Source organism: Manacus vitellinus, unplaced genomic scaffold (genome assembly GCF_001715985.3).
Source record: "Manacus vitellinus isolate BGI_N305 unplaced genomic scaffold, ASM171598v3 scaffold_13_pilon, whole genome shotgun sequence".
NCBI classification, from domain to species: Eukaryota; Metazoa; Chordata; class Aves; order Passeriformes; family Pipridae; genus Manacus; species Manacus vitellinus.
The window spans coordinates 609,089-634,757 of NW_021938999.1; the positions used below are offsets into that span (position 1 = coordinate 609,089).

General features: G+C 35.9%; 1 protein-coding gene across 1 annotated transcript in view; it reads left to right on the top strand.

Annotated features, from left to right (window-relative positions):
* The first annotated feature begins 34 nt into the window (after positions 1 to 34).
* KCND2 (potassium voltage-gated channel subfamily D member 2) overlaps positions 35 to 25,669 on the top strand; it is a 268,944-nt gene continuing 243,309 nt past the window's right edge. The window contains exon 1 of the mRNA XM_029958128.1: positions 35 to 1,553. Within this exon, the coding sequence (XP_029813988.1) occupies positions 439 to 1,553 (1,115 nt within the window). The 5' untranslated portion in view covers positions 35 to 438. The remainder of the gene's footprint in view (positions 1,554 to 25,669) is intronic.

Consider the following 25,669-nt stretch of genomic DNA (forward strand, 5'->3'; position numbering starts at 1 on the left):
GGATCGGCTGCATCGCGCGTGGAAGAAGATCTCCTTTCAGGTGGCTGCACAGCTGCACCAGAGCTACTAGCCAGCTCCAAGGTCTAGTGCTTTGAGGACCCTTGCTTCCATCCAGGGGCCTCGCATGGAGACCTTGTATCCAAAGGATCTAGCCGTTAGAGTACCTGTCTTGGATACATGGATTTCCAAGTGCCCTCATTTATTGCTCTAATTGTCTGCCCAGCGCCTGGAAAGCATATTCTGGGGTGAGATATAGGAGGAAACGAAAAGGAAGCAAACAGGTTTTTGATGAACACTGAAAATCACAACAGTATTCAGAAATTCACTTGCCTCAAAAATGTGTGAGCATTGGTATTTTTCTTTTCCCTCTCTATTTTAGTGGCTGGACCAGAACTGTCTCTAGATTGACTCCCTTAGCTGTAATAGGTGTTTGGAACCATGGCAGCAGGAGTAGCAGCTTGGTTACCCTTTGCCAGGGCAGCGGCCATAGGATGGATGCCAGTGGCCAGTGGTCCCATGCCAGCTGCTCCACGGCAGGAGAGAAAGCGAAGCCAGGATTCTCTGATTGTGCTGAATGTGAGTGGCATCCAGTTCCAAACGTGGCTGGACACCTTGGAGCGCTACCCTGACACTCTGTTGGGCAGTTCAGAGCGGGACTTCTTCTACCACCCTGAGACACAGCAGTACTTTTTCGATCGGGACCCTGACATTTTCCGCCACATTCTCAACTTCTACCGTACCGGAAAGCTTCATTATCCCCGCCAGGAGTGCATCTCAGCTTATGATGAGGAGCTGGCCTTCTTTGGTATCATCCCTGAGATCATTGGTGACTGCTGTTATGAGGAGTACAAGGATCGCCGACGTGAGAATGCTGAACGCCTGCAGGATGATGCCGATCAGGATCATGTAGCTGAGAGCTCCCTACCCTCAATGACAGCTCGTCAGAGGATGTGGCGGGCCTTTGAAAACCCCCACACTAGTACACTGGCTCTGGTCTTCTACTATGTCACTGGTTTCTTCATTGCCGTCTCTGTTATTGCCAATGTGGTGGAGACAGTGCCCTGTGGGGTAAGCCCGGGTCGCATCAAAGAGCTACCCTGTGGAGAGCGATATGCAGTGGCTTTCTTCTGTCTGGATACTGCCTGTGTCATGATCTTCACCGTTGAATATCTCCTACGTCTGCTGGCAGCCCCTAGTCGCTACAAATTTGTGCGCAGTGTCATGAGTATCATTGATGTGGTGGCTATCATGCCATATTACATTGGCCTGGTTATGACAGATAATGAGGATGTCAGTGGGGCTTTTGTGACACTAAGAGTCTTTCGTGTCTTCAGGATCTTTAAGTTTTCCCGCCACTCACAGGGTCTGCGCATCCTGGGGTATACCCTGAAAAGTTGTGCCTCGGAGTTAGGCTTCCTCCTCTTCTCGCTCACTATGGCCATCATCATCTTTGCCACAGTCATGTACTATGCAGAGAAAGGTTCATCAGCCAGCAAGTTCACCAGCATTCCTGCAGCCTTCTGGTACACCATTGTCACCATGACAACACTGGGGTAAGTGCAGCTGGTGTTTGGTTACAGCCAACATTTCAACAAGTGTATTGGCACAAACGGAAAATACTCAATTTAAAAAGATGTTGATAGAAAAAAATGCGAGGGTAAGTTTTTATTATAGAACTTTATGAATACAACTTGTCACTTCTTTCCAAGTGTTTTACACATGTAAAGGAGTTAACAACATTGCTGAAATTAAAATAACCGAAGCCTCAAAACTGCAGAAAAAATGAAAAAGCAAACAACAAAACAAAGCAAAAAAAAAAATCTTGAAACTCTTTGGTGTTGGACAGTGTAATTGGAATACTTTATGAATACCTGTGAGTTATCAGTGTATTTTGATGTATTAATGTATTTGCTGGTAGGACTTGATACAGTGTTGCTAAAGTAATAATAATTATAAGGAGAACCCAAGTGCAAGCATTTAAGTTGATCAGTATGTGGATCTGCCATTTTGTTTGAAGTGATGTGTTGATGTAGACTTGGATATTGAGTTCAGTATTACAAAGTGATTTGTTTTCATGAGAATTATAATTTATCTTCCATTCCTCATTGTATGTAAAGCACTGAACACGTTTCCTTTGATTTTCCTGGACCTGCAACTTTTAAGTGACAAGTATGCTACACTGACTGGTGACAGACTCTGGAAAATGATCCGAAGAAGTGTAAGGCATATGACAGATCAAGCATGTGTCTTTAAACATAATTCTAATGGCAGTATAAATTCTTTCAGAGACTTAGGGGTTAAAAAGGGTCATTGTTGACATTAGAATCCAATGCAGTTTAATGGGAAGAGGAGATAGTATTATTTTATGAAATCTCATACCAGAGTCCGATTGTATCAGCTGATCCTGTGCACCAAGTTATAAAATGCATTTGTCTGTAATTATAACAGACACTTAGAAAGTTGATTAATTTGAGATGACAATTTTTTCCCTGTTCTTAATTTTGAGCTGTATAGTATCATCTATGAAACTGAAATTTTTTGCTTCCTTTGAAACTGTCTAGTTATTTAATAATTGCAGATGGTAAATGACAAAATTTTCACTTTCATACAGGCAAAGACCATCATTTTGTTAGCATTTTACCACATTTTGTTGGGACATTTGAGATTTATGAAACATGTATAACTCTTAAATTTAACAAAATGAAAGTGCATTATTAAACTATTAGGAAAAAGTTGATTTATTATGTGCAATTGTAATTTAGTTGGGAAATGCACATACAAAATATTGAAAAAGATAAAGGGACTGTCTTATGCCACCATTTTTTATGCAAGCCTTTTATCTTCAGCGTGATATAACAAATGAAGATAAATATAGTGCATTGTAAATATTTCATACTTCTTGTAAGGGCAAGTTATGCTAAAAAGGAGTGACAAGAGCTTTGGGGATTTTAATCTTCTTTTTAGGTTCCTGAGGTTTTTTTTTGGCTTTCATTTTCTTCTGATAGTGGCAAATGGGAAGTTACACACACTAACTAGTTCCACAGTCTTGTATTTTCTGATGCTGATACTTTTTGCCATATATTTTTAATTAGAACTGTGATCATTTCAAGAAAGTAGATCAGAAAAATTTACTGATATTTAGAATGTATAATCTTATTATAAAAGAACAGAAGCTGGTGTGTGGTTTTTTGTAATGAAAGGTATTTTCACAGTAGGTTGTTTCCACTCTTTATGGACAATGTGTAAAGTACTTGTCCATGGTACTGAACATAATCTTTTCTTTCTTTGTGCCCAATTTGCAACTGATCATCACACAAGTAGGGTATCTATTTGGCATTAATATGATTTGTTTGGTTTTTTGACCCACACATGAGTATTATTCTGTTGTTCCAGGTTTTGAAGTATTACTCTAAGTAAAATCTTCAGAAGTACTGATGAGATTTGAACATGATTTCAAATGTCTTTGAATAGAACCTAAGAACCTATTTTCAAGTACCCAACCACACAATATTTTGGTTCTAAGGGTTTTAAAAAGTTTTAAAAATAATCCAGTCATGCTTAAATCCTTTTTCAAGGTATTTTGCACGGAGAAAGTTGTAAGTAGATTGTACAGAGATCCAAAGTCTCGCCCTCAGAAGTTCAGATATGAGAGACATCACCAATTGCTATGAAATCTTTAATCAGTGCATTAGCTAGATGATGTCTTTTAATTAACATCATAATAACCATGTAAAGTTTATGTATAAATGATAAATATATATGAATCATTTAAATAAAATTAGCATGATAAAAGCTCTGAAGGCTTTTTAGTTGATGGAATAATTACACAAAAGGAGAGGGAAATTACAAGGAAGAGCATCAAGGGTCAGTGAAAACTGACTGTAGTTAATACTGCTACCTTTGTACTGTGCTAGAACTTATTGCCTCCACTAATACAGAACTTCTTTTAACTTTAGTTTTAGCTGAATCAGGGGTATATAAATGGACTTTATAGGAACAACTTTTCTCTTTTAGGAAGAAAACTTCATGAAGTCTTTATGCTTTAAATGACAGTAGCACAGAGGTTATGTGAAATCTTATAAAAATACATGAAGGCTAATAGTAAATAATAGATTAACATGAAGTTGAGTTTTTGAGTCATGGTGTCGTTCTCATAATTTGCTAGATAGTAAGGGTATTGAGTAAGTGAACTTTGCAATTTGGGGAGTTATTACCTTGGAAGCAGAGCCATATTTCTCAGTTCTGCATGATTGCTGAGCAATTAAAGTGTCTTTAAAAACATAGATTGCATTTTCCTCTTCAGAGTGCTAGTGACTTCAAATATTACTACTTTTTTGCCTCCAAGGATATCCCAGCTATTAACTGCTCTTGACTGCTCAGCTCAAGTAATACATGTACATAGAGATGTTATATGAAATAAATGAAAAAGGAATGAAAGAAAGGGAAGAATGAAGGAAAGGAAGAGAGAAAGTGAGGAAAAAATAAAGACAGAGAGAGAGAAGAGAGAGAAAGAGGGCTCTAAAATAACATCATACACTCTACCAGAAACAGCTGTCTGATTTTAAATTTCAAACTAGTGTTTTATCAGGATTAATTGTAGCAAAAGGAAAAGTAAAGTACAAACAAGAGGGAAAAAGAGAATAAAATTGAAAGAGGTCACAAAGCATTTTATGGAGATTCAAGATAACAATGAGAAGCATGAAGTTAGGGGAAGAATCAAGATACTGTAAAACTTTGCAGAGAAAAAGTTCAAGTCTGTTGAATTGGGACTGGCAGACTTCCATGGGGGCTTGTGAACATCTACACCCATAATGACAGTTATGGCACCTTCTGCTGTCACCTTATTACATGATAATCTAATAACTTTCCTTCTGCCTTGTCAGTAGCCAGCAAATGAGCTGGAATAGCTGCTAAGGTTTTGGTGGTGTAAGGGTAATGTTTGTTCCCAAGTCAGTCAGAGCTGTAGTGTGTGTTTTATAAAGATATTATATTTTAAATAAGGAACATAGTGCTCTTCTGTGACTAGTTCTAAAGCAATCTCACTGCTATATTAAAATTCTATATTTACAGGCTTTAGATTGGGCAGCTTTGTCAAGTCACACAATGCTCTGTAGATGAGGACAATACTTTATGAAGGGAAGCCTAAACACAACTCATTTACTTGCTTTGATTGTATAAACTAGATGTCTTCCAGCAAAGATAAAGCAACTAGTTGTTTTCCTTATTTGTTAATATAGCCCATAATGTATGAGGGATCCCACCTAGGATGTATCAGATTCCCTGAAGACTTACAATCAAACAGATGACGAGATGTGACAACAGAAAGTCTCAAACAGTGAACAGGGGAACAGGGCAATTTCCTTTTCCTGCACATTCTGTTCTTTCCCATCTTCACTCCTTTTCAATTCTTTCTGCATCGCTACAGATATGTTCTATCTATTTCTTTTCTCCATTTTTTTTTTCAAACTACCACTTCCCGTAGTTTTCCTGTTTGGGGTTTGTCTACTGGCTTGGCACCTTTCCTCGCATCTTCACGACAAGGTTAACGTTCTTAATAAGGACTCCTCTGGCCTCATTTTTTCTGATTCTGCTTCTGCTCCTTGTTCCAGATTCCTCATTCATCCTTCACCACTAGATCAAATCTTTCATTCATCATCATTTTCATTCATTTGACCTGAACTTTTCTCAGAACATACTTTTTGTCCTGACCTTTGTTTGATAGATTTTTTTCCTTATGAGAATCACAAAATTTCCACATCATCACTTTTTTCTGAAATGCCACACATTATGTTGTTTTCCTTGTCTCACCATTGTGCCATTGTGAGTGCCTTTAGTTCCTTATGGTCTCTGCATTCTAGTTTGAAATAATCCGTCTCTTCAGAACTTATATTAAAAAAATTAGTTCAATAAAATCTGACAATAGAGCACAAAATTCAAAATCTTTGTTTTGTGAACAATTTCATTAAAAGTTCAAATATACTCTTATGGTGAATATTACAAAGGATTAGCAAAGTTGGGATATTATTTCTGTATTTTGTGTTGGCTCATTCATTTATTTTTGTTTGATATTTTTAACTCTGTTTCAAATAGAATTTTTCTATTTTTGTCTTCTTATACACAACCTACTGAATTTTCTATTCTACAAATGTGTTTGATGTCTCAATCTATTTTCTCTTCACAGCAGAGACATTTCGCCTGAGTAGTTAGAATACTATATAACAGATGAGGGGCAAAGTGTAGTGTGATCACCTTCAAAGCACGTGGCTAGATATTCAAAAAGGGCTCCAGGGGGAATCTCTAATATTAAAGGTCATTTTGATGGCAGTAAAAAAAAATTATTTGTTCTCTAATAAAAAGACTACTCAAACTGCATTGGGCTGTTGTTGGCTTGACAGAGAACGGAGTCATTGTATTCTTATTTAGTTCCACTGGGGACCAGCTTTTGTCTTCAAAAAAATCCTGAAGATCTCTTACAGGGAAAGAAGTTAGCTTATTTCACTCATTTTTCTTGAGCATGAATTTCCTTAGTTCAGTTATGAAGAATATGAAGGTGATGCTTCACAAAAAGATCTTTCTGCTCAGAATCTAATATGTTTGCTCCTTTGGTAGAAACAGATGTAATTTTGTTTTCTTGTTGTTACTGTGAGATAAGAATAAAAATAATTAGATTGGTGTGGGTCAGGATATAGCAAAGAAATAGGCTTAGTACAGCAGAAAAAATCATCTCAGAGAATAATTATGCTTGGTGCTTGATCTATTAATTGGGGCCTATCATTCAACTAATCATCAGTGAATACTGTGATTTTAGTAAAATCTTTAAGTGATCAAGCCTAAGAAGTTCAAACTGAGTGATGACAATCAGTACGTGACTCACATCATTGTGCCTCTGTCTAAGAAGAAAAATTTGCAATATAAAAGCAATATAAATCTATGAATACCGTATTAGAATACTGTATTATTTTACTACTGTGCAAAAAAATCTGGAAATGGAAACTGTATTTCTGAACATGGGAACATACAAATACTGCAGAAATAAAATAATTATTCAAAATAAGTTGAGAGCATCTTGCAACTTCAGGGCGACAACTAACTTTGCAGTCATTTGAAAGAAAGTCTAATGAACTACTCCTTTTATTTGATTTTTATGCTATTATAGTCCATTGGCAGAAGTTCATAGTTTGCATCACGGTAAGCTAATGAGACAATAATCTGGTTCAGCAGGGGTTAAGTAGGTAGATTGTTCCAAAGAAGGAGTATAAATTAGAAATACAGAAAAAAAGTTTAGATTCAACCTTAACATGTTTCATCAGTTACCTGACAACAGAGCTGACAGTGATGGAAATGATTCTGTATATTTCTGTACCTATCGCTTATCGGGCAATAGATAGGAGCACAGGTTTTCATGGAAGACATAGTCTTTAAAACATCTTTTTTTTCTTTTTTTCTTTCTGACTTGTTTATGCAGTGGAGGAAGGGTTTTTAAATTTATAGACAGTGCTTTGAAGTGATAGCCCTATGCTACCTTTTCTGGAACAATAATAATTACCATGCTTGGGCTTCGAACCCTGTCACAATTAGTTGCCTAATTTCTACTGCTGTTTCTTACATATTTTTTTATGAAGCGTATGATTTTGATCTTCCTGTGCCTCTGGTAATATTTATAAGCCCCTTGTTAAGTAGAAGTGGTGTGGCGTTTGTTTTGATGAAAAAAAATCCATTTTCACCAAAGTAGACAAGAAATTTGCAGTATTCCCACAGCATAGACTTAAATACATGTGAGTTGAGATGAAATAAAAAATACTGCTTTTTACTAGAGCACCTGATGTGCAACAGGTATAAGTGTTCTGTAGAGAAATACTGGATACAAATATTTACTCAGGTATCTAATGTATGAAGGCTCAGATTTAAACATGAACACATATGAAGATCATGTTATCAATACATAAAAAAATAAAATCCAACGGCTTTCAGCTCTATTATAATTCAAATGAGATTATACTCCTTTACTCACAGCAGCATAGACACAAGCTTAGGCATTATTAGAAGATCTATCTTAATGTACTCAGTTATCAGTACAGAGTTCCTACTATAATCAGTTCAGATTCTAGCATTAAGTGCATTGACAAAAGCTAACAAAACAATGAAAGACTGCTATCTATCTAAATATTAAAGATACAAAGATATTATTCATATTAGCAATTGTCTTTTTTGTGTATTTAGAAAAGCAGTTTCCTTTCTTATATTCCACTGTGCAATATTGTTCCCTACTTATCTGCAGGTTTCCATCCTGAAGGTGAAAGCATTTTGAGCTACAGTGTAAATGTATTTTACTGTGTAAATTACAATTTGATCCTGCACAGTTACAGAAAATATGAGGTTGCCAAAAAAGCTACAAAAATGTTACTAATATGAACAAAGTAAAATTTATCATGTTTAAAATATTTGGGAAAAGTGTTTTGCATTTCATCCCTGTTATTTCAGTTTCATCTGTTGTTACTCTTTTCTTTGATCTGGTTGGCTTAACAGTAAAGTCAAGTCTTACAGACACAAAGACCCCCTGTGTTTATTTGTTTATAGGAACCAAACATTGCAAAGAAGATTTTTTTTAAAGGCATTTAGGTATCTGAAGATGGAGATAGGCACTCAACTTGAATTCTCAAAAGAGTCTTAGGTGCTTAGAAACACAAAGCAGAACAGTTGAAAGAAAGTGAGCTGTGAAACTAGGTATCTAGTCACTGTAGAAGACATAGTCTTATGTGCACAGGAATAACTACCAGGATCAGTACAGAACACTGTACACAGACTTTGGATATGTCCAAGAGTCAGAGTCAAATGTTCCTATCAAACTCAAATGGATCCTGTTAGCGTTCAGGTCTTGTTAAAATACAATATGCCCTATTTTCACATAGTGTAGAAAGAAGATAAAAGTGTCGTGTATATGATATTCTTAGGAAAGAGAAATGAGTAATTCAAGAAAAAAAAGAAGGGTAACTGAAAGAGTAATGTAAAGCATCCGAGATATATATTTTTTTAATCCTAATTTTCTCTCTCTGTGGTTTTCAAACCAAGAGTTCAGCATATGTAAGAAATGGAAGCTATGACATGCAGATATTGTGAAATTAATTTAAAAGTTTTTAGAAACTGGGTGCAAAATTATTAAACCGTGTCAGGTAGGTTATTCCATTTTTGAAAGAAACATCAAATCTGAGGATTTATTGGTTTCAGTAGGTCTCATATTTAGCTTATACAGAGTAAATTTGTTAAGATGCCGATGTGTGGGAAGAAAAGGTAAACCATAATTCTCAATTTTGACCACTGCAAATTCATCTCCTTCTCTGGTGTGCTGGCAAACATTTTATTTTGTGTCTATTTGATTTATTAATGTATATTGTTTATAGACTTATGTAGGAGATTTGAGAATACTTTACCTGCATTAGGATTTTCTTTTTGTGCAGTAATATGAGCTTTGTAAGCCCAGTCTATTGCTCTGCTAGTGGATTTTTACCTAATCTGTGTTCCTAAATGAAGCATATTTAAAGTACATTTCCCTGCTTTTTCCTGATTCTTTGTAAAAACTATTATTTCTTGAGGTAAGCATCATGTATCACAGTTCTTTCTCTTTGACAAGGCATTGTGATTTGAGTTACTTCTTAACCAGATGGTGTTAGCTCAGCTTTGTACTTACTACCACTTGCAGTAAATCTTCATATCAAAAAATAACATATGAAGCAGGACTCCCAATATTAAGAACACTTTTATATTTTTTAAATATGATCTGATATAATATAAATATTAAAACAAAAATGTTATAAAATATGTATCTGTATAAATAAATTTAGCTCTTTGATCACTGAAGTCTCAGTGTCCTTAGCTAAAACTTCTTATGGTATAACAGGCAGTGTAAACTTCTAGGAATTTATTTAATTACTCTGAGTGCTTTGGTAAATTAAAATAAAGTAAGTATATTTCACCACAGTTTTAAATCACTTTGGATTAAGAATTAACTGTGAACCTCCCTAACGGTACCTATAATGATCTAATTTTTTGGTAATACATTACTGTGCTTTGATTAATTATTATTTTGGAAAAAATATTTTGAGGCCAAACCTCAACTTTTTTCAAGTGTGTATCCAGAGACATGGTTTTTTAATGAATTGTACTGGCAGATTCTCAAAGTATTTTGGCTGATACACAGGGAACAGTCTTTCAAGTTATCACTTGCAAGCTTGGCCATCCAGGCATTCCTGTAAATGGCTGAGAGTCAGGCTGTGAGGTTGTGAAGGAAGTAATTAAAGACTGTGTAGTAGCTTACAGTTTGAAAATTTAAGACTGTGTAATAGCTTACAGTTTGAAAATGTCTGTTGCTTCCTAGCTCATTACTTCTTTCAGTAAGATGAACCAAAAGAGTTTTTTGTATGACAGCACATGTAATGTGAGTGGGATCCTTAACTTTTCATTGTTGTTACTGTTTAGATCCCCATTTCTTTTATAACCCAAAAGAGGAGTTTTCTTACTATTTTAGTGGCTTTACTTTCAGTTTCTTCAACTTTAAACTCTTTCACTTGCAGCCAGTTAACAATTCCCTGAGCATCCTTATCAGCTATGGACAGCGACTACTGCACTGTGCAGAGTTGCTTAGGAACAAAATTGATGCTCTTTGGCATGGTGCATTACAGCTGCAACATGCTGGTCCCCAACTCTCCTGCTTCCCACAGAGGAATGAAAACAAGGAGATTGAAATGCTTTCGAAATATGATTGTGAAGAGACAATATACTTGTTTGGTACCTAATCACTTCATTGTTGGTAAATAGTGGGTTAAGAATTGTGGTCTTTCTATTGAAGACACAGCAGTATTAAAAAATCTTTAGTAACAACTCTTTTTAACAGCACCTTTGTAATTTAAATACCACAGTATCTTGTATCACTTACAGAAATTAACCTTTTTGGATTTTCTAAGCTTTTTGGTTGGCTTTTTTATTGATACATTTGTTTACAATCACATCCAAGTTGAGACACAGATATGAAGTACTAGAGACAGGAGAGCTGGACAAACAGAGTAAGCACACCTATTCTCACACATCTAAAAAGAGTTAGAGGTGCAGCTGTTTCTTGTGTTTATTTGATATGTATGTATATAAAAAGAAACTTTGAATATTGTAAACTCTACGGGGTTTGAGAATTTAGGTAGCATTTACCATTTTAGCACCTGGATGGAAAACTTGAAAGAGTACAAATTGAAGTTTTCTTACAGACAGTGTAGAGTAAATCTGTGCTCAGACTGGCTTAATAATTTGACATGCTCAGTATTAGTTATTTTCTATGTGAAAGAGAAGCTTAAATTTTATCTGATTTACTTGGGAACATCGTAGTCAACCGTTCGTATGTTAATGTGTTGAAAGGTGCTGAGTTTTAGAGGTAAATATTATAAAGGAAGCTCCTTCCAAAAAACCCCCAGGTAATATGTGATATCTATGCTGTCCTTCTTAGACCATGTTTTGCTTCTGTTACCTCTCTCCTTTCATCCAATCTCAGTCAGCTCCTTGCAGAAATAGTAGTTGCTGAAAGACCGCAACCATTATCATTCCATTAGCCTACAGTATTTTTGAAGGCCCAAACTTTTGAAATTTAATGCATTAAATCATCCATGGGAAAAGCAATGTTGCTGGTCAAGCTGGTGAGCCCTTCAGCATGGTTCAGGCTCTTGCCATCTGAGCAGAACTATGACAGCCTCTCTCCTCCTCTGGGGACAGGCACAGCTGCAGACCACAGATGATGCTGACTAGTTGCGTCTGGTACACGCAAACGTCGGTTTTAAAATACAGACAGCTTTGTGCAGCAGTGCACACATGTAAGATAAAAACCTAATTGGGGGAGAGGGAGATAGGAATCCATTTTGTTTCAGGTCTCTAGAAAAGAGGGCCTGGAGTGAACTGCCCAAATCCCTTTGGATGCAACTGCCTTCTGGTAAGCGTCTGCCCTGAGCCCATGAGTACAGAATGATGTCTGTCAGGCAGTGATCCATGGAGTGGATTTACAGTGGGTTTGGCCACACAATAGGAAAGAGGTTTTGGGTCTTAGAACACTTTTCCAGAAGATATGTGAACTTTCCCTATTACTCTGTGTAGTCACCACGTTTAGTGTGAACTGCTTGCTACGTCTTTGCAAAGAAATTAGGTAAATACAGAGCAATGTTCCAGATGATGTGGAATACTGGACAGGAAAATTATTTGAAATGTGGATTTGGATCCACATAAGTGGATTTGAAAGATACTCATATCAAAAGGCTGAAAATAGATTGGTTCATCTCTTTAGTCTCAGAGCTGTTTCTTCTTTACTATACTTTCTGATACCTGTTTTCTAGCTCACTAGCTATACTCAGAGGTTCCTTTGTTTTCAAAGCAAACAAATCCAAATGCAGCAGAAAATTTTCCTTAAATAAGTTTTTCATGTTGTCTGTATACAATTCTTTTGCCAGTCCCTATGTTTGTGTGGAAGGATATAGCTACAGAATTTAGGGATTGTATCTCAGGAGTGTGATTTTTAAAAGAGACAATCAGGACATACAACTATTTTAAAGAAGACAAGTAGGACATACTGTACAATAGAATTATTATAGAAGAATCTGGAGGTGGAATTCCACCTTATTTCTCCGCCAGTTGCTTACTATCTCTGGGAGGTATTTATAAGCCTTAACTTACTCCTCCAAAAGTTAAATCCTTCTGAACTAGTCATCCTTGTCTCACTTAGGAGGTAATGAAGAGAAACAGGCATCTGGATGTGCTCCTTCCTCTACACTGAGTATAAATGAAATTTATTATAATTAGTGAAGATTTGCAATACCAAATCAAAATGGATGATATAAATCCCAACCTCCATGGGTAGCTGGTTTGGACTAGTCTCCTTGTTCCTAGTTACATAACTGTGAAAGGCCCATAACATATTCTTTCAAAGATCATAGCAGAGTACATGCTTGACATTTGATGACAATTCCCACTTTATCAAAAAGGCGATGTGTCTGCTACATTTAAACTCAAAATATTCTTGTTTTGTGTAACTCTCAAGGCCACGTCAGTGCTTTTGACAATTTGTTTGCCTTTTCCAAAAAATACAACAAAAATTTTAAATTTAGAAAGAAAAGGTGTTTTAATGTTTCTACTGGCTTAAAAGAAGCCTCTAGAAAATTGGAAGAAAATTTAAGTAAGAATCAAGTGTAATTTTCTTCAGGAAAGAAGTCATTCTTTAAATATCAATGCTCTTGAATTAAGACATGGAGAGCTTGAATACCTTGACTTCAAAGGGTTGTAAACTATCCCTGTTCTTCTGAATGGGAAACCTAAAGACCGTGTCACATAGTGGTCTTGTTAGCTGTTTCACCACTGTCAGTTGTTAAAGAGTTCCAATGAAGATGTGTCAGACATATTTCCCCATGCCATTGTTCTAGTGTCCCAGGAGGTGTCAGAGCCCTAGACTGCAGTTAGGCCAATGTGTAGCTGTGAAGCAGAGTGAAAATTTTAGAGACACACTAAAACAAATTAGAGCAGGCACACTCACTGCAGTAGTCATTTTCATATTTAATTCAATTTAAAAAATACCATTTTCTTTAAAACTGCTTCCAGACTGGAGCATTACAGAAGCTTGATGGCCATGATGGGGGATTGTGGACAAAACTGCTTCAGAGTTTATGTCTTTCTCATTTTCCTTCTCAACTTCATTTGCTTCTCTGTAAATCATTCAGTCTCTCTGGTGATGAAATTCTGTAATTTGGTGTGAAATCCTGTTATCAATAATAATTTGGTTTAGCTCATTTTAGTTTGTCTTCGTGATCTGCTTTTCCAGAGAAGCAAATCTCAAATTTGCCAGCTAGTACGGTTCTATACAAGTGTGAAATAACATTCCCTTCAGTATGTTTCTCTTTTGTGTAAGATTTCATGATATTATTTTCGTTTATGCATTAAATATCATATTAAGTGACATATTTTGAGGAAAGAGATGAATGAACTGCAGAAGAAATAATATTCCCCTTTTTTTTCCCCTCAGCTGTCCAGCTTTATCATAAACTCCCAATCAAGTTCTAGAGCAAAAGCACTATCTTGCACAACTACAGAAAGTTTGCTTCTCCTTTGAGGGGAAACAATCGTTATTTAATAGTTTTGGGTAATTAATTTTGATTCATTCTATTTTTTAAAAATAGGACGCTTCCTGTTTGCTGTTCAAGCAAGTGCTTTTTAAAAGCTTGAAGAGTGATCATATTGATGGGAAAGAAGCTCTTTCTTAAGCTTCTTGCTTACTTCTAAGTTGTCCTTGGAACAAGTCCTGGTACAAAGACAAGTTTCTTTGCATACTTCTGACATTTGAGGTAATATTTATAATGTATCTAAACCAAGCCCTTTTCCAATGTCTTAAAAAATTGAGAATGGGAACCTATAAAACAAGTCTGCAGAGAAATTGTTTACCTAACTAGTTTGCTAGAGAGAAATAGATAAAGACAGTGTTGAAAGCTGAATTGCTAGTCCTGCAAGAGAGCAGCCTGATAGTGACTAATGGTCTGTGCCAGGGTGGAATGGTGAGATGTGAGATGAGAGAGTGAAGGTGCAGGATTCTTTCTGAATCTTGGCAAGAATGGCAAAACAACAAATGGCTTAATCAAATAGATATTTTAAAAAGATAAAGAGGAATATAGATAGCTAGTAAATCTTAGATCCTTTCAGATGCTGGGACACATGCACTCAGATAGCTTTGGATGTGTTGGATGGATTTTTCCACAACATACTGTATCAGTCCTGTGCATGCAGAGAAGATCCTTCTTTTTGGTCCTTTGTTGTATTGCATAATTTTTATATATATATATTTTTTAATTTATTTTCTTTTTTGGAAATAAAATCACTCCATAAAGGATGTTCTCATGAGAACTTCTTGCTGCACTTTTAGATGAAGGCAAACTCATACAGGTGGCATAATCACCGGTACTGAGTTGCCTGCATGCTCCTCTGTTACAATGATCTGGTCATGTTTATCCTGCATACGAGATATTTGTGCAACAAAGCACAGTCTCAAGTTTGGAATAGACATTCAGCACAGGTCTGTTATGCTTGCTTAATTTCAGTGTTATTTGTATCACTGACTCTCCAGCATACTGTGTTCTTCCAGTCAGGTTCTCTACAACAGGTTTGTGGTGTATGAGATGGAAGAAAAATATACCTGTTCACAAGCTTTTTTTACCATAGTATAAGAGTTGGTGACTTATTTGCTGATTCTGGTTACTGAATTTGATCAGAGATAAAAAGAGCCAAGAACTTTTGCAATCAGACTAAGGGAAACATCACTCCTAATTTTAAAGAGGAAAAAGGAAGATCCAATGAACCACATACTGGTGAGCTTCACCTCTGTGGCTAGGAAGATCATAGAGCAGATCCTCATGGAAGCAATGTTAAGGCACATACAAGCTAGTCATTTGAGACAGCCATCATGACTTTACTAGGGGCAGATTGTGTCTGACCAGTCAGGTGGCCTTTCATAATGGAGTGACTGCAACGGTTGACAAGGGAAGACTGACCAGTGTCATCTACCTAGACTTCTGTAAGGCCTTCAGCATGGTCCCACATGACATCCTTATCTCCAGATTGGCCAGAAATGGATTTGAACGGGGAATTGGGTGTTCTCATGGATGAAAACTGGACATGAGCCAACGGTGTGTGCTCACAGCCCAGATAGCCAACTGTGTCCTGGGATGCCTCAAAAGGAGCGTGGCCCACTCACCAAAGAAATTTGTTACTGTGAGGCACTGGAGCAGGTTGTGCATAGAAGTTGTGGGTGCCCCATCTCGGGAAGTTTTCAAGGCCAAGGTGGATGCGGCTTTGAGCAACCTGGTCTAGTGGAACGTGTCCCTGCCATGATGGCATGGGGTTGAAATTAGATGACCTTTAAGGTCCCTTCTAACCTGAAACATTCTATGATTCTAAGATAATATCAAGGTAAGTTGAATATGTTCAATTAAATATCTAGAAGTTTTTCCCAAAGAAACCTCATATTTCTTCTAAAAATTTCACAATAAAACATCGAGAGCTCTTGCAATGTGACGTAATAGAAAATTTCTTCAAGAATCTTTGAACTTTTGAACTTTTTTTCTTATGTGAGACTTTGATAAAAGCAAAATATAGTTGGAAAATATAATTTATGAATTTCCTGTTCCCAAAAAGCTATTAATGAGAACCACTTACTCTTTATTAATTTTCTTTTAGAAATATAGAAAAAAAACTCAAAATGACAATTTGACTTGTATGATTTTAATTGCTTTTGGGATTTCAGTTCAAAGCAATTTTGACTTTTCATACATGTGTGGAATGGAGAATATTTTAAAGAAACAATGCTATAAGAGCACAATTTCATCTAATGGTGAAAGGCCGTGATCCAGACATTACTGATATGTTCTTTTTTGACTTAAAAAACAATTCGAAAAATTAATGGCAAAATATCCACTAGTGCATATCAAATAAAAAAGATACGACTTCTGCCTTGGGAAGTTCTTAAGTAGCAGATTGCTGAGGGTTAAAACAGGTGAAGTGTCACTGTATTCTTGCTTTTGCTTATGTCCTACCCATGTCATTTGCTCCTGGCCAGTGATAGGGCATTAGTTTTATACTAATTCATCTCATTCATCTCACCCTCTCACGTTCTCAGGTAATGGAGATGATGTAACTATGGATTGGATCAGATTTAGATTAGGGAAATAAACTTTTATACTTTTTTTCCTAGATACTTTTAAAGTTCTGTGGACAATGGATACAATATAGCTATGCTTAAGTACCAAAGGTTCAGAGGCTCCAAGAATGTCATAGAGCTTGAGTACTGTGCAAATAGGAAAACAGATGCTTTAAACTCACAGATAGTTCTTATGGCTCTTATTTTGTTCAGCTATTTATATAGTCAAAGGTCACAATCTACAGGGTGATGAGAACTTTTGTCAGCTTCAAAATACTTAACAAGTATTTCAATGTAAGGTGAATAAATGCTGCAGCACCTGGGAGTACCTGAATGCCTTGCAGATTTTAGTGGCATTCACTTGATCCAGAGCCTATGGAAATGAACTAGAGACTTGGATTTCACCTGAGAGCACTTCACATCAAGCTTTTGTATAAAAACCTCTAGCAAGATATTGACCAGGTCAACAATTACTTTCTCGAATTATCTCAAACTCTTAAGGATTTAATGCAAAATCCATGGGAGTGTTAACAGGGATTCCTTCAATACATGTATTGCTTTTATATGGAGATAGGGTGGAAAAAACAAAGGATAGAGTTTAATTATATTTTTTGCAGCATAGTTTCATTGTCACAAAAACAGTAAGATAATACATTCCAACTTCTGATGTAAGAGGTTTATCTGTCCACAGTTTATCAAGAGAAAACTCCTAATGGAAAGCAAATGATACAGCTGTCTCCTCTGCTAACATGGATGTTGAGTCATACATGGGATCCCTCCCCAAATATTTCACAGAAATTGTTCATAATCAACACTGGGGTAGGAAATTTGCTCAGAGCTTCCTACAGCTAAAAGGGGAACAAGTTGGCATTTTTTTCTGTAGTGTATCAAAGTCTTGTTAACTCACAGAAGCTTTCAGGCAACCTTGAAAGTATATCACGCACTAATATCATCAGAAAACATGACAGCCAGAGCCTGATGTATCTAATTTTGGACTGATATAACAGTGCTATTTAGAGCAATAGAGATTTTATCTGTTGGTTGATCTGTTTACTGAAATAGTGAAAAATGTGCCATATATTATATCTCCTTGTTATTCTGTTGGGATAAAGGACATTTGAAGATATCTGCCTATACGTTGGGATTGTCCTGCTAACTATATTATGATAAAGTCATATATTGTATTTGGCACTGGCGAGGCTGCACTGTGTCCCTCAGTGCAAGAAAGACATTGAGGTGCTGGAGTGTGTCCAGAAGGGCAAAAAAGCTGATGAAGGGTCTGGAGAGTAAGTCATATGAGGAGCAGCTGAAGGAGCTGGGGTTGTTTACCTTGGAGAAAAGGAGACTTGATGGAGATATTATCGCTCTCTACAATTACTTGAAATGAGATTGTAGCCAAGTGGAGGCTGGCCACTTCTCCCAGGTAACAAATGACAGGATGAGAGGAAACAGCTGTGCTAGGGGCAGTTTAGATGGGATGTTAGAACATTAAAAAAGAGAAACTACAGTGAGTAAAACTAAAGAAATATGCATTGTGAACACTATGTCTTATGATAAAAAAGGCCAGGAGAAACTACAGGAAACGTTGTACTTGCTGTATTTAAAAATATTTTGTCTTTTTAAATGTAGAAGTTATTTAATGCTGGTTTCTTTTCATTTGTGACAGTCTTATTGATCCAGTAAAAAAGAAACATTTTTCACCTGTGCATTATTTATTAAGCAGCAATATAGGGAAATGGGCGGAAAAGTCAATTTCTACCAGTATTTGGGTTTGGAGGCAAAGCATTTTCTTCAACAGGCTTTAGATCAGGATTTTAGTTATGTCTTACACTATATAATGTAACATTTCTATATATTAATCCTATTCCAATGGGAGCTGGAGTGTCAGATTTTTCCCACCCAAATGAAATCCAAGGTAAAAGTTTTTACCTGCCTTTCTTATCAGAAAGGAAGGCAACACTCTTATGATGACTGGTGGAAAAGTTGATGAAAGCTGAAAACACTTGTAGAATTTTCGATTTTTTTAAATGTTAAATGTGTCATGGAAAGGTTTACTTACTTTATGTAATCCACTCAAAAATGTGTGTCTTAGTTGTCAGGTTTGAACATATCAATGTGTAAAAGATACAATTGCTCTTCAGGGATGAGGTGAACTCTAACAGTTAGATGCTGTGCAAGCTTCTGAGACTAGGCACCGTGACGATTTTGTAGGCGTCTCATTAACAAACTGTAGTGCTGCAGCATGCTCTGCTTTACTTATTTATTGAAGAGATAATGGGAAATAACTGGTTTCTTTGTGAAGTCATAAATAATATGACAGAAGGATATTAAATGCACTGAGATGTGACAGAGAAGCGAAAAACTTGTGGGATTTAGTATTTTATGGTGCCAGTTCTCCTTTACCAGTACATGTGTAACCAAGAGATACCTTTTAGATGGTTTTGTGAACAATTAGCAATTTAGTGTGCTAGCTACTGAAAGGTAGATGTCTTAAATCATCAAGAGTATCTGAGTTTTGCTGTTTTGTAGTAACATTCAGAAGTTACTAAAGAATAAATCTTCCTTCTCTTTTTTTCTTTCATTTTTTTTTCCTTTAGGTCTTTTTCTTTTTTCTTTTTTTTTCCCTAACAGAGATATTTTTTCTCTATTTTTAGATTCCCAGTGTGAAATACTGGTTCCACAAAGTATGAACATTTCTGACATTCATTCTGTGCATCTTTTGTTCTCAGTAGGAGTCTTGTCCTGAAACTGCACGCAAAGATACACACAAGATCCACTGTGGCTTCTCAGTACTTTGCACTCTTGATGACAACAACACGTAGCTTTTTTTCCCCTCTGTATGTATGTGTGGGTCTGTCTGAACTTAAGAGAGAAAAATGTGCTTTATTCTGAAGTTCAGACATAACATTCACATCCAGATTGAGGCAGCACTGTCCTCTTCTGTGTTCATTTCTGTTATTGTCACTAAAAGATTTATCAGGCAGTATAATGAGAATTTCCTCAGATACTGCGGTGATTAGAGAAGTATCAATCTCATTGGTTAGTCTTGGGAACATTTCCAAGTATTATGACCCCACAGTTCTTTACCTTGGGTTTGCCTCTACGGTTAGCATGAAGCTGATATAGAAGACAGCTCCAGAGCACTGCAACCAGTTCTACTTAGGTTTCTATATCCTGTCCATCTGCATGGTACCCAAGCACCTGTATTGTAAACATGCTTCTACAAACTGAACAACTTATTTTTCCTGGAGCAGTAAGAGTTTCTTCTGGGTTGGTAGTTTAGACATGTTGCAACAGGCAAGTGTTGAGGTCACAAATGTGTGGATCTCAGCGACTATACCAAGCATGAGTTTTGTCTGTGCAAAGCATTTTATGGTTTTATAGCATCCATTACCACTTCATCTAAAGATTAAACTCCTCTTCTGAAACATGACCTTTTTATTGGAGGAGTTCCAAGCATTTCCATATGGGGTGCCGAGGCTTCTTGTTGTTGCTTGCTTATCCCACTTACATCACTTTTATAGCAGTGTAAATCTATTGTTTCACAAGCTACTCCTAGTTTGCAGTAATGTGAAAATAGAGGGCGGCCTGATCTTCCGTGGTTACCCTTTGCAGTGCCAGCAAGTTACATTTTTAATTCATTTGAAGTAGGAAGTAGTGGGAAGTAGGAAGCAGGTGAAGCAATTCTATTGTGACTCAAATGATGTGTGTTTAAAAATTTAAAGTTAGAAACAATTTTCATCAACTATTCCAACTACTCTGTGACATTTATTACTGTAACTTAAAACTTCTCTTTGGGGCAAACAGTGCCATAATGACTTAAGAAAACGAAGTGTTGATTTTTCATTGAGCACTGGAGTGATGACTTGGAAAAAGTAGAGTTTCACCTGCAATTGTTAAAGTAACTGAGAAACCACAGGATGAAATATCACTTAGTTCTGGAAAAACAAATTGAGGCCAGTCTTTCTCATAAATTTTAGGAAAATACAGAATGCTTGATCTTGAAGTAAAGCAGATGAGACACACTCATGTTGTGATCATATCTTTCCATTTCTACTAGCTGTTTCATAAGGATTATTCTTATAACTAACCTTCTCTTGTTTGCACATTTTGGATCACTCTTCAGGGGAAAAAAAAATCCCCAAATTAATGGTTCTTTTGAAATGCCTGTTCTGCAAGTGAACAAGTTATGGACTTCTTGCCTGAAATACTCTACTTTTTGAAAAGATGCCAAGAACTTTTATCTTGAATCTATTATGTATATAGTAAATTGAAAACTCCAGGATGCAACCTGGGGGTCTATTTCGATACTATGTATCATTTTAACTCTCTTTTTGAATCATTTGGGAGGTCTCTGAGGCACAGAGCTTTTAGACCATTTATTTCTATCACCAATCCACTCATCTAAGCAGCCTCATGTGGACAATCAAGAATAATAAAGGGGAGACCCTTCCTTAGAGTTTCAAGCAAAAGAGGTCATAGATTGGATCATTGTTGTATTTTGCTACAAATGGCTTGGTAGAATAATTTTGCATTCATTACTTTCCATGTTTAATAATATTACAAGATATTTCAACAAAATTTCCAAATGTTGTATTTCAGAAAGAATGCACATAACATAGTTTGGTAAATTCCAGGTCAATTTTTGTTGCGAATAATACTGATTATATGTTAAATTACCCTAAACCAGCCATATTCATCAAAAGTAGTAGATATTTATTAATCATATCAAGTATTAGGTGTATTTTTAATGTATATTTTGCCTCTTCTTTCTTCAGACATAGTAGTTATAGGCACAGATAGCCCATATTCATATTTTTGTGTAGCCTAATCTAATTTCCTCTGAGCAGTTTTAAGTTTTGAATAAGCGAATTTAAAAAAGAGAATAAAACATTATTTTGTATGGCAGATTTTACTGTTGCAGAAAAGACATGAAGTACAAAACATATCTCAAGCATTTGCTTGTTCAAGTGCCTTGGAGGACTTTCTCTCTCTTTTTCAGTATATATTATGCATTAAAAATGCAATAAACACTTTTCATTCATGAACCACTTTGTCAGGAGAATTGTAAATTACAAGTGTTAATTTTGAACGTCAATAAAAAAACCTGTTACCTTAATATTTTCTCAGTTAGGTATAAAACACAACTCGAGCAAAAAGAATCTAGGATTGTTATTAGGCTGTTCAGCTATCTGGTGGGACCATTCTGTTCTGTATGCAGTCTCGGGAAAAAATCTGATTATCAGGCGATGTATCCTGTGAGTCCCTTTTTTGCCTACTGCAACTTTTTCCCATTACATAAATATTTAATTGGAAAGGGCCCTAATTACAAAGTCTTCCTCCTTCCTTTTCTAGTGCAGAACTGTTCTGTTGGAGGAGCCTGACACCCCCTGCTCTTATGGGAGGAGAACACGGATCACAGGGATTCACAGGATAATAATCTAAAGGGTGTTCTTAGTTTATATTCCCTAATGGTGACATATCTTCCTACCCATAAGAGATAGTCATTCTTTGCAAAACAACTAACACTCTTGCCAATTTTTTCCTGAAAAGCTTGTGGTTCCCAATGCAACTATTTTCAGAAGACTATGCTATTACCTACCTGGCTCTTTCTGGAAAAAAAACCAAAACAAACAACCAAACAGAAACCAAATCCAAACAAATACTCTGAAGTGTCTCAAAGTTAATTCAGTGCCTATTTGAATTTTTCTTCTCTGCGCACTCTACATGAGTTTTAGCAGTACACCTTAAATATTACTTCAATTGTGAACATCAAGAATATGTAATATTCTAATCTTGAAAAGTGCTGCTATTCATTTTTGTCTGTCTGCATCTTATTTTTGTCTGCTACAGAAACACAGTTTTTTGAATGCTTTATTTTTCCGCACCTTATTTCAGTAAGACTTCTTTCATATTGAAGGACTCAAAATGTAAGGGTCTCTGTTCCCATATTCTGACTGAGACAGTAGCTAAACAGTATCATCTTTACCTTAAACATCACTCTTTTCTTTTGAAATTGGCAGGGAGCCCAGAAGTTTAAGGCATATTCAAAATTTTTTAACCTACTTTCATGCTAATTTGTTCTTGTAATCACAAAATAAATCAAAATCTTTTCCATTGTTTAAAACTAAAAGATAACATTTTTACAAAATCATTTTAGAGGATTTTGAATATAAATTAGCTATTAATGACAGAAAAATAACTACAGGTAAAGTTGTGTCCTTTAGGCAAATGGTAAGTAAATTAGTGTAAAACGAAAAATTGATGCAAAACCAATTAAGGATCCTGTTGACTTCAGAGAGTTATGGATTATGTCTCAGTGAAGAATCTTTACAAGAGAAGGACCTTAGAAGAGAGGAAATCACAGTCCAATCTTCAGCCACAGTAATTATCAAAATTTGTGGGAAAAAAAAAGTCTTGAAAATGCTTGATGGAATTGTATCTCACGATCTACATTTCTCTTTAAAATTCTGAATTTTGTAGTCTAAAACATGCATTTCCACAAATGCTTTTTTTGCAGGTAGTTGGCATATCTGCCTTCCTCCTTTTGTATTCAGATTATTGCTTTCTGGAATTCTGTGTAAAATCAAAAGGAAGTTGTTCATGGAAAATCAGTTCTGGAAAACTGAAGAGGGAAAACCCTTACCAGATGGTATAATGTTCCCAAATGTGGAGGAAAAAGAACTGAGTAATTTCAGAAAAAGAATCCAAGACCCAAAAGGCTAGTTGAAAGCTGAGGTATCCGAAGAAGCATTTGTTATTAGAATATAAAATATCCAAGGGGATTTTGAATATTGCTGATTCTCTTCCTGTGCTAGTGTGAACTGAGGAGGAGATCAGGCTCAGTGCAGAGAAGTGGGGCAAGGCAGCAGAAGGGCAGGTCTCAGCAGGTGGGTACCCTTGTCCACTGTGGGTCAAGTTCCTGTTGCTTTGTGTGTAAGCCTGTGTTTAATCTTGGGAGGACATGAAGAGCTGTTTTAGTTTGGTATGCATGAAGAAAATTCCCCTTTTCAATGGCTTTCTAATAAATGAACAATCCCAAGAAGAATTTGCTTTCCAGGAGCCACTCATCAGGGTTGAGTTTCAGGATAGAAAAAGGAAAAAGATGGTTTGAAGAGTATATCTTTGCATTTATTTTTAGTCCAGTTAGATGAGGGGAAAATACTAAAAAGTAACACTGATTTGGGTAGAAGGAACAATGGGAGCCTAAGGTATCTGTTTGTTTTTAGCAGATTGATGCCATTAACTATTTGCAAGGGTTGTTTCAATGCTCAGTCTTTCAAACCACTGTAATTAAACTATGAAAAAAATAGCAATACCTTCCTTATAGAATTTTCTGCAAGAAGCCTGCAGAATTATTCTGTGAAATTTTGTAGTTCTTAACTTACTCATCAATCATATGACTTCAACAGTATTCATCAGACTAGGAAGACCTTAGAAATGCATTAGAGGGAATAAATATAATGAAGAATCTGTTTACTAAAATTGTGCTAATACAGAAGAGCAAGAACATATGTAATATGATTATATACCAAATTACATGTCAGCTAAATGGTAAGTCAAGCTACAATGTCTACATCAAAAATGTAAGGTTCATTTTTTAAATGATTTTATTTAAACGTAGCAACTTGGAGCATTTTGCATGGTTCTAAAACTTCCAGCTCTGCTAGTGTAAAAATCTATGGAAAAGACTTACATCCAAAAAAAGTTCTGATAGTTTTAGATTTTTTTTGTTATGATGCTTTAGTGCTTCATTAACTCTTACTTTCATCCTGTTTTAAGAGAGTTTATAGTTCTTAGGAATCTTTTTCTTAAGATTCTCGGCAAACGAGAAACTCACTGAACTCTGCAGAATATCACATAACAGATGTCTAAAAACTTGATTTTACTCAAGGGGATACCTAGGCAAATTCACTTATGTTTGTAAGTACATAGAAAAGCAATCTACTTCATAAAATCTATGAACTGAAAATAGATGGAAGACACTATTAAGGGAAAGCATCAAATATATTTGTTCTGGTTTTACTCTTTTTTATGCAGTCAGTAATGGCCACAAGATCCTGGCCTAGATATATTTTTAAGCTGACACAATGTATGAATTCTTAAGTCTTTATGTCACATCAAAAGCAATGGAGCATGAGATTGCTGTGTTTTTTGTAGATGCATCAAGCTTGTGTGCTATAGGAATGGAGATTCCAAAATTAAAATAATGTCCCTGGTTTTACTTCTTATGAGTCACCAGAAGTCCTAAGACTTTCTAACAGAGTATTTTGCATTCAACACGTAGTCGTCACATTGTCTCATCGTAAATATCATATCAAAATAGAACTTTTGCCAAGAAGTTTGCGGTCATCAAAATATATGTTGAACAGAAAAATGGGTTAGGTGGATGTCACAATGAAAAGTGTTTCTAAGTTCTCAACCATTACTTCCAGTGATTTCTTTGAAAATCTCAGTACTGAATAAAATTGCAGAAACTCTTAAAATTGCATAGCTTCTACAGGATACAGGCACTGTGTGTGTAACTTTTTTGTCAACAAGGCTATAAGTGCTCTAGGACAACACTGCTTGAACAGGGAGGTTAGAGCAGATGACCCACTGTGGTCCCTTCCAACCTTACCCATTCTCTGATTCTGTGATAAAACCTGAAAGGTAACATTTTCAACCCTAAACCCAGCAATTTTAAACATCTGTTCAGAAGACTTCTAAGAATTTGAAGACGATGACTTAGAAAACTTAACTCTAACATTTTAGTACACTTTTTAAACTAGGTAGTGAATAAAGTAAGTAACATTTTATTGTGGGAGCTTATTTATATTATCATAATTTTCTAGTTAGAACAATACATCAAATGGATACAAGAGACAAATTTTTTTTAAAGACCTTCATGAATTAACAGACTTATAAGCAAGTCTTCTGATTCTTTTGAAGTCCTCTGACTGTCTCTTTAATCAGTCACAAATTGGGGAA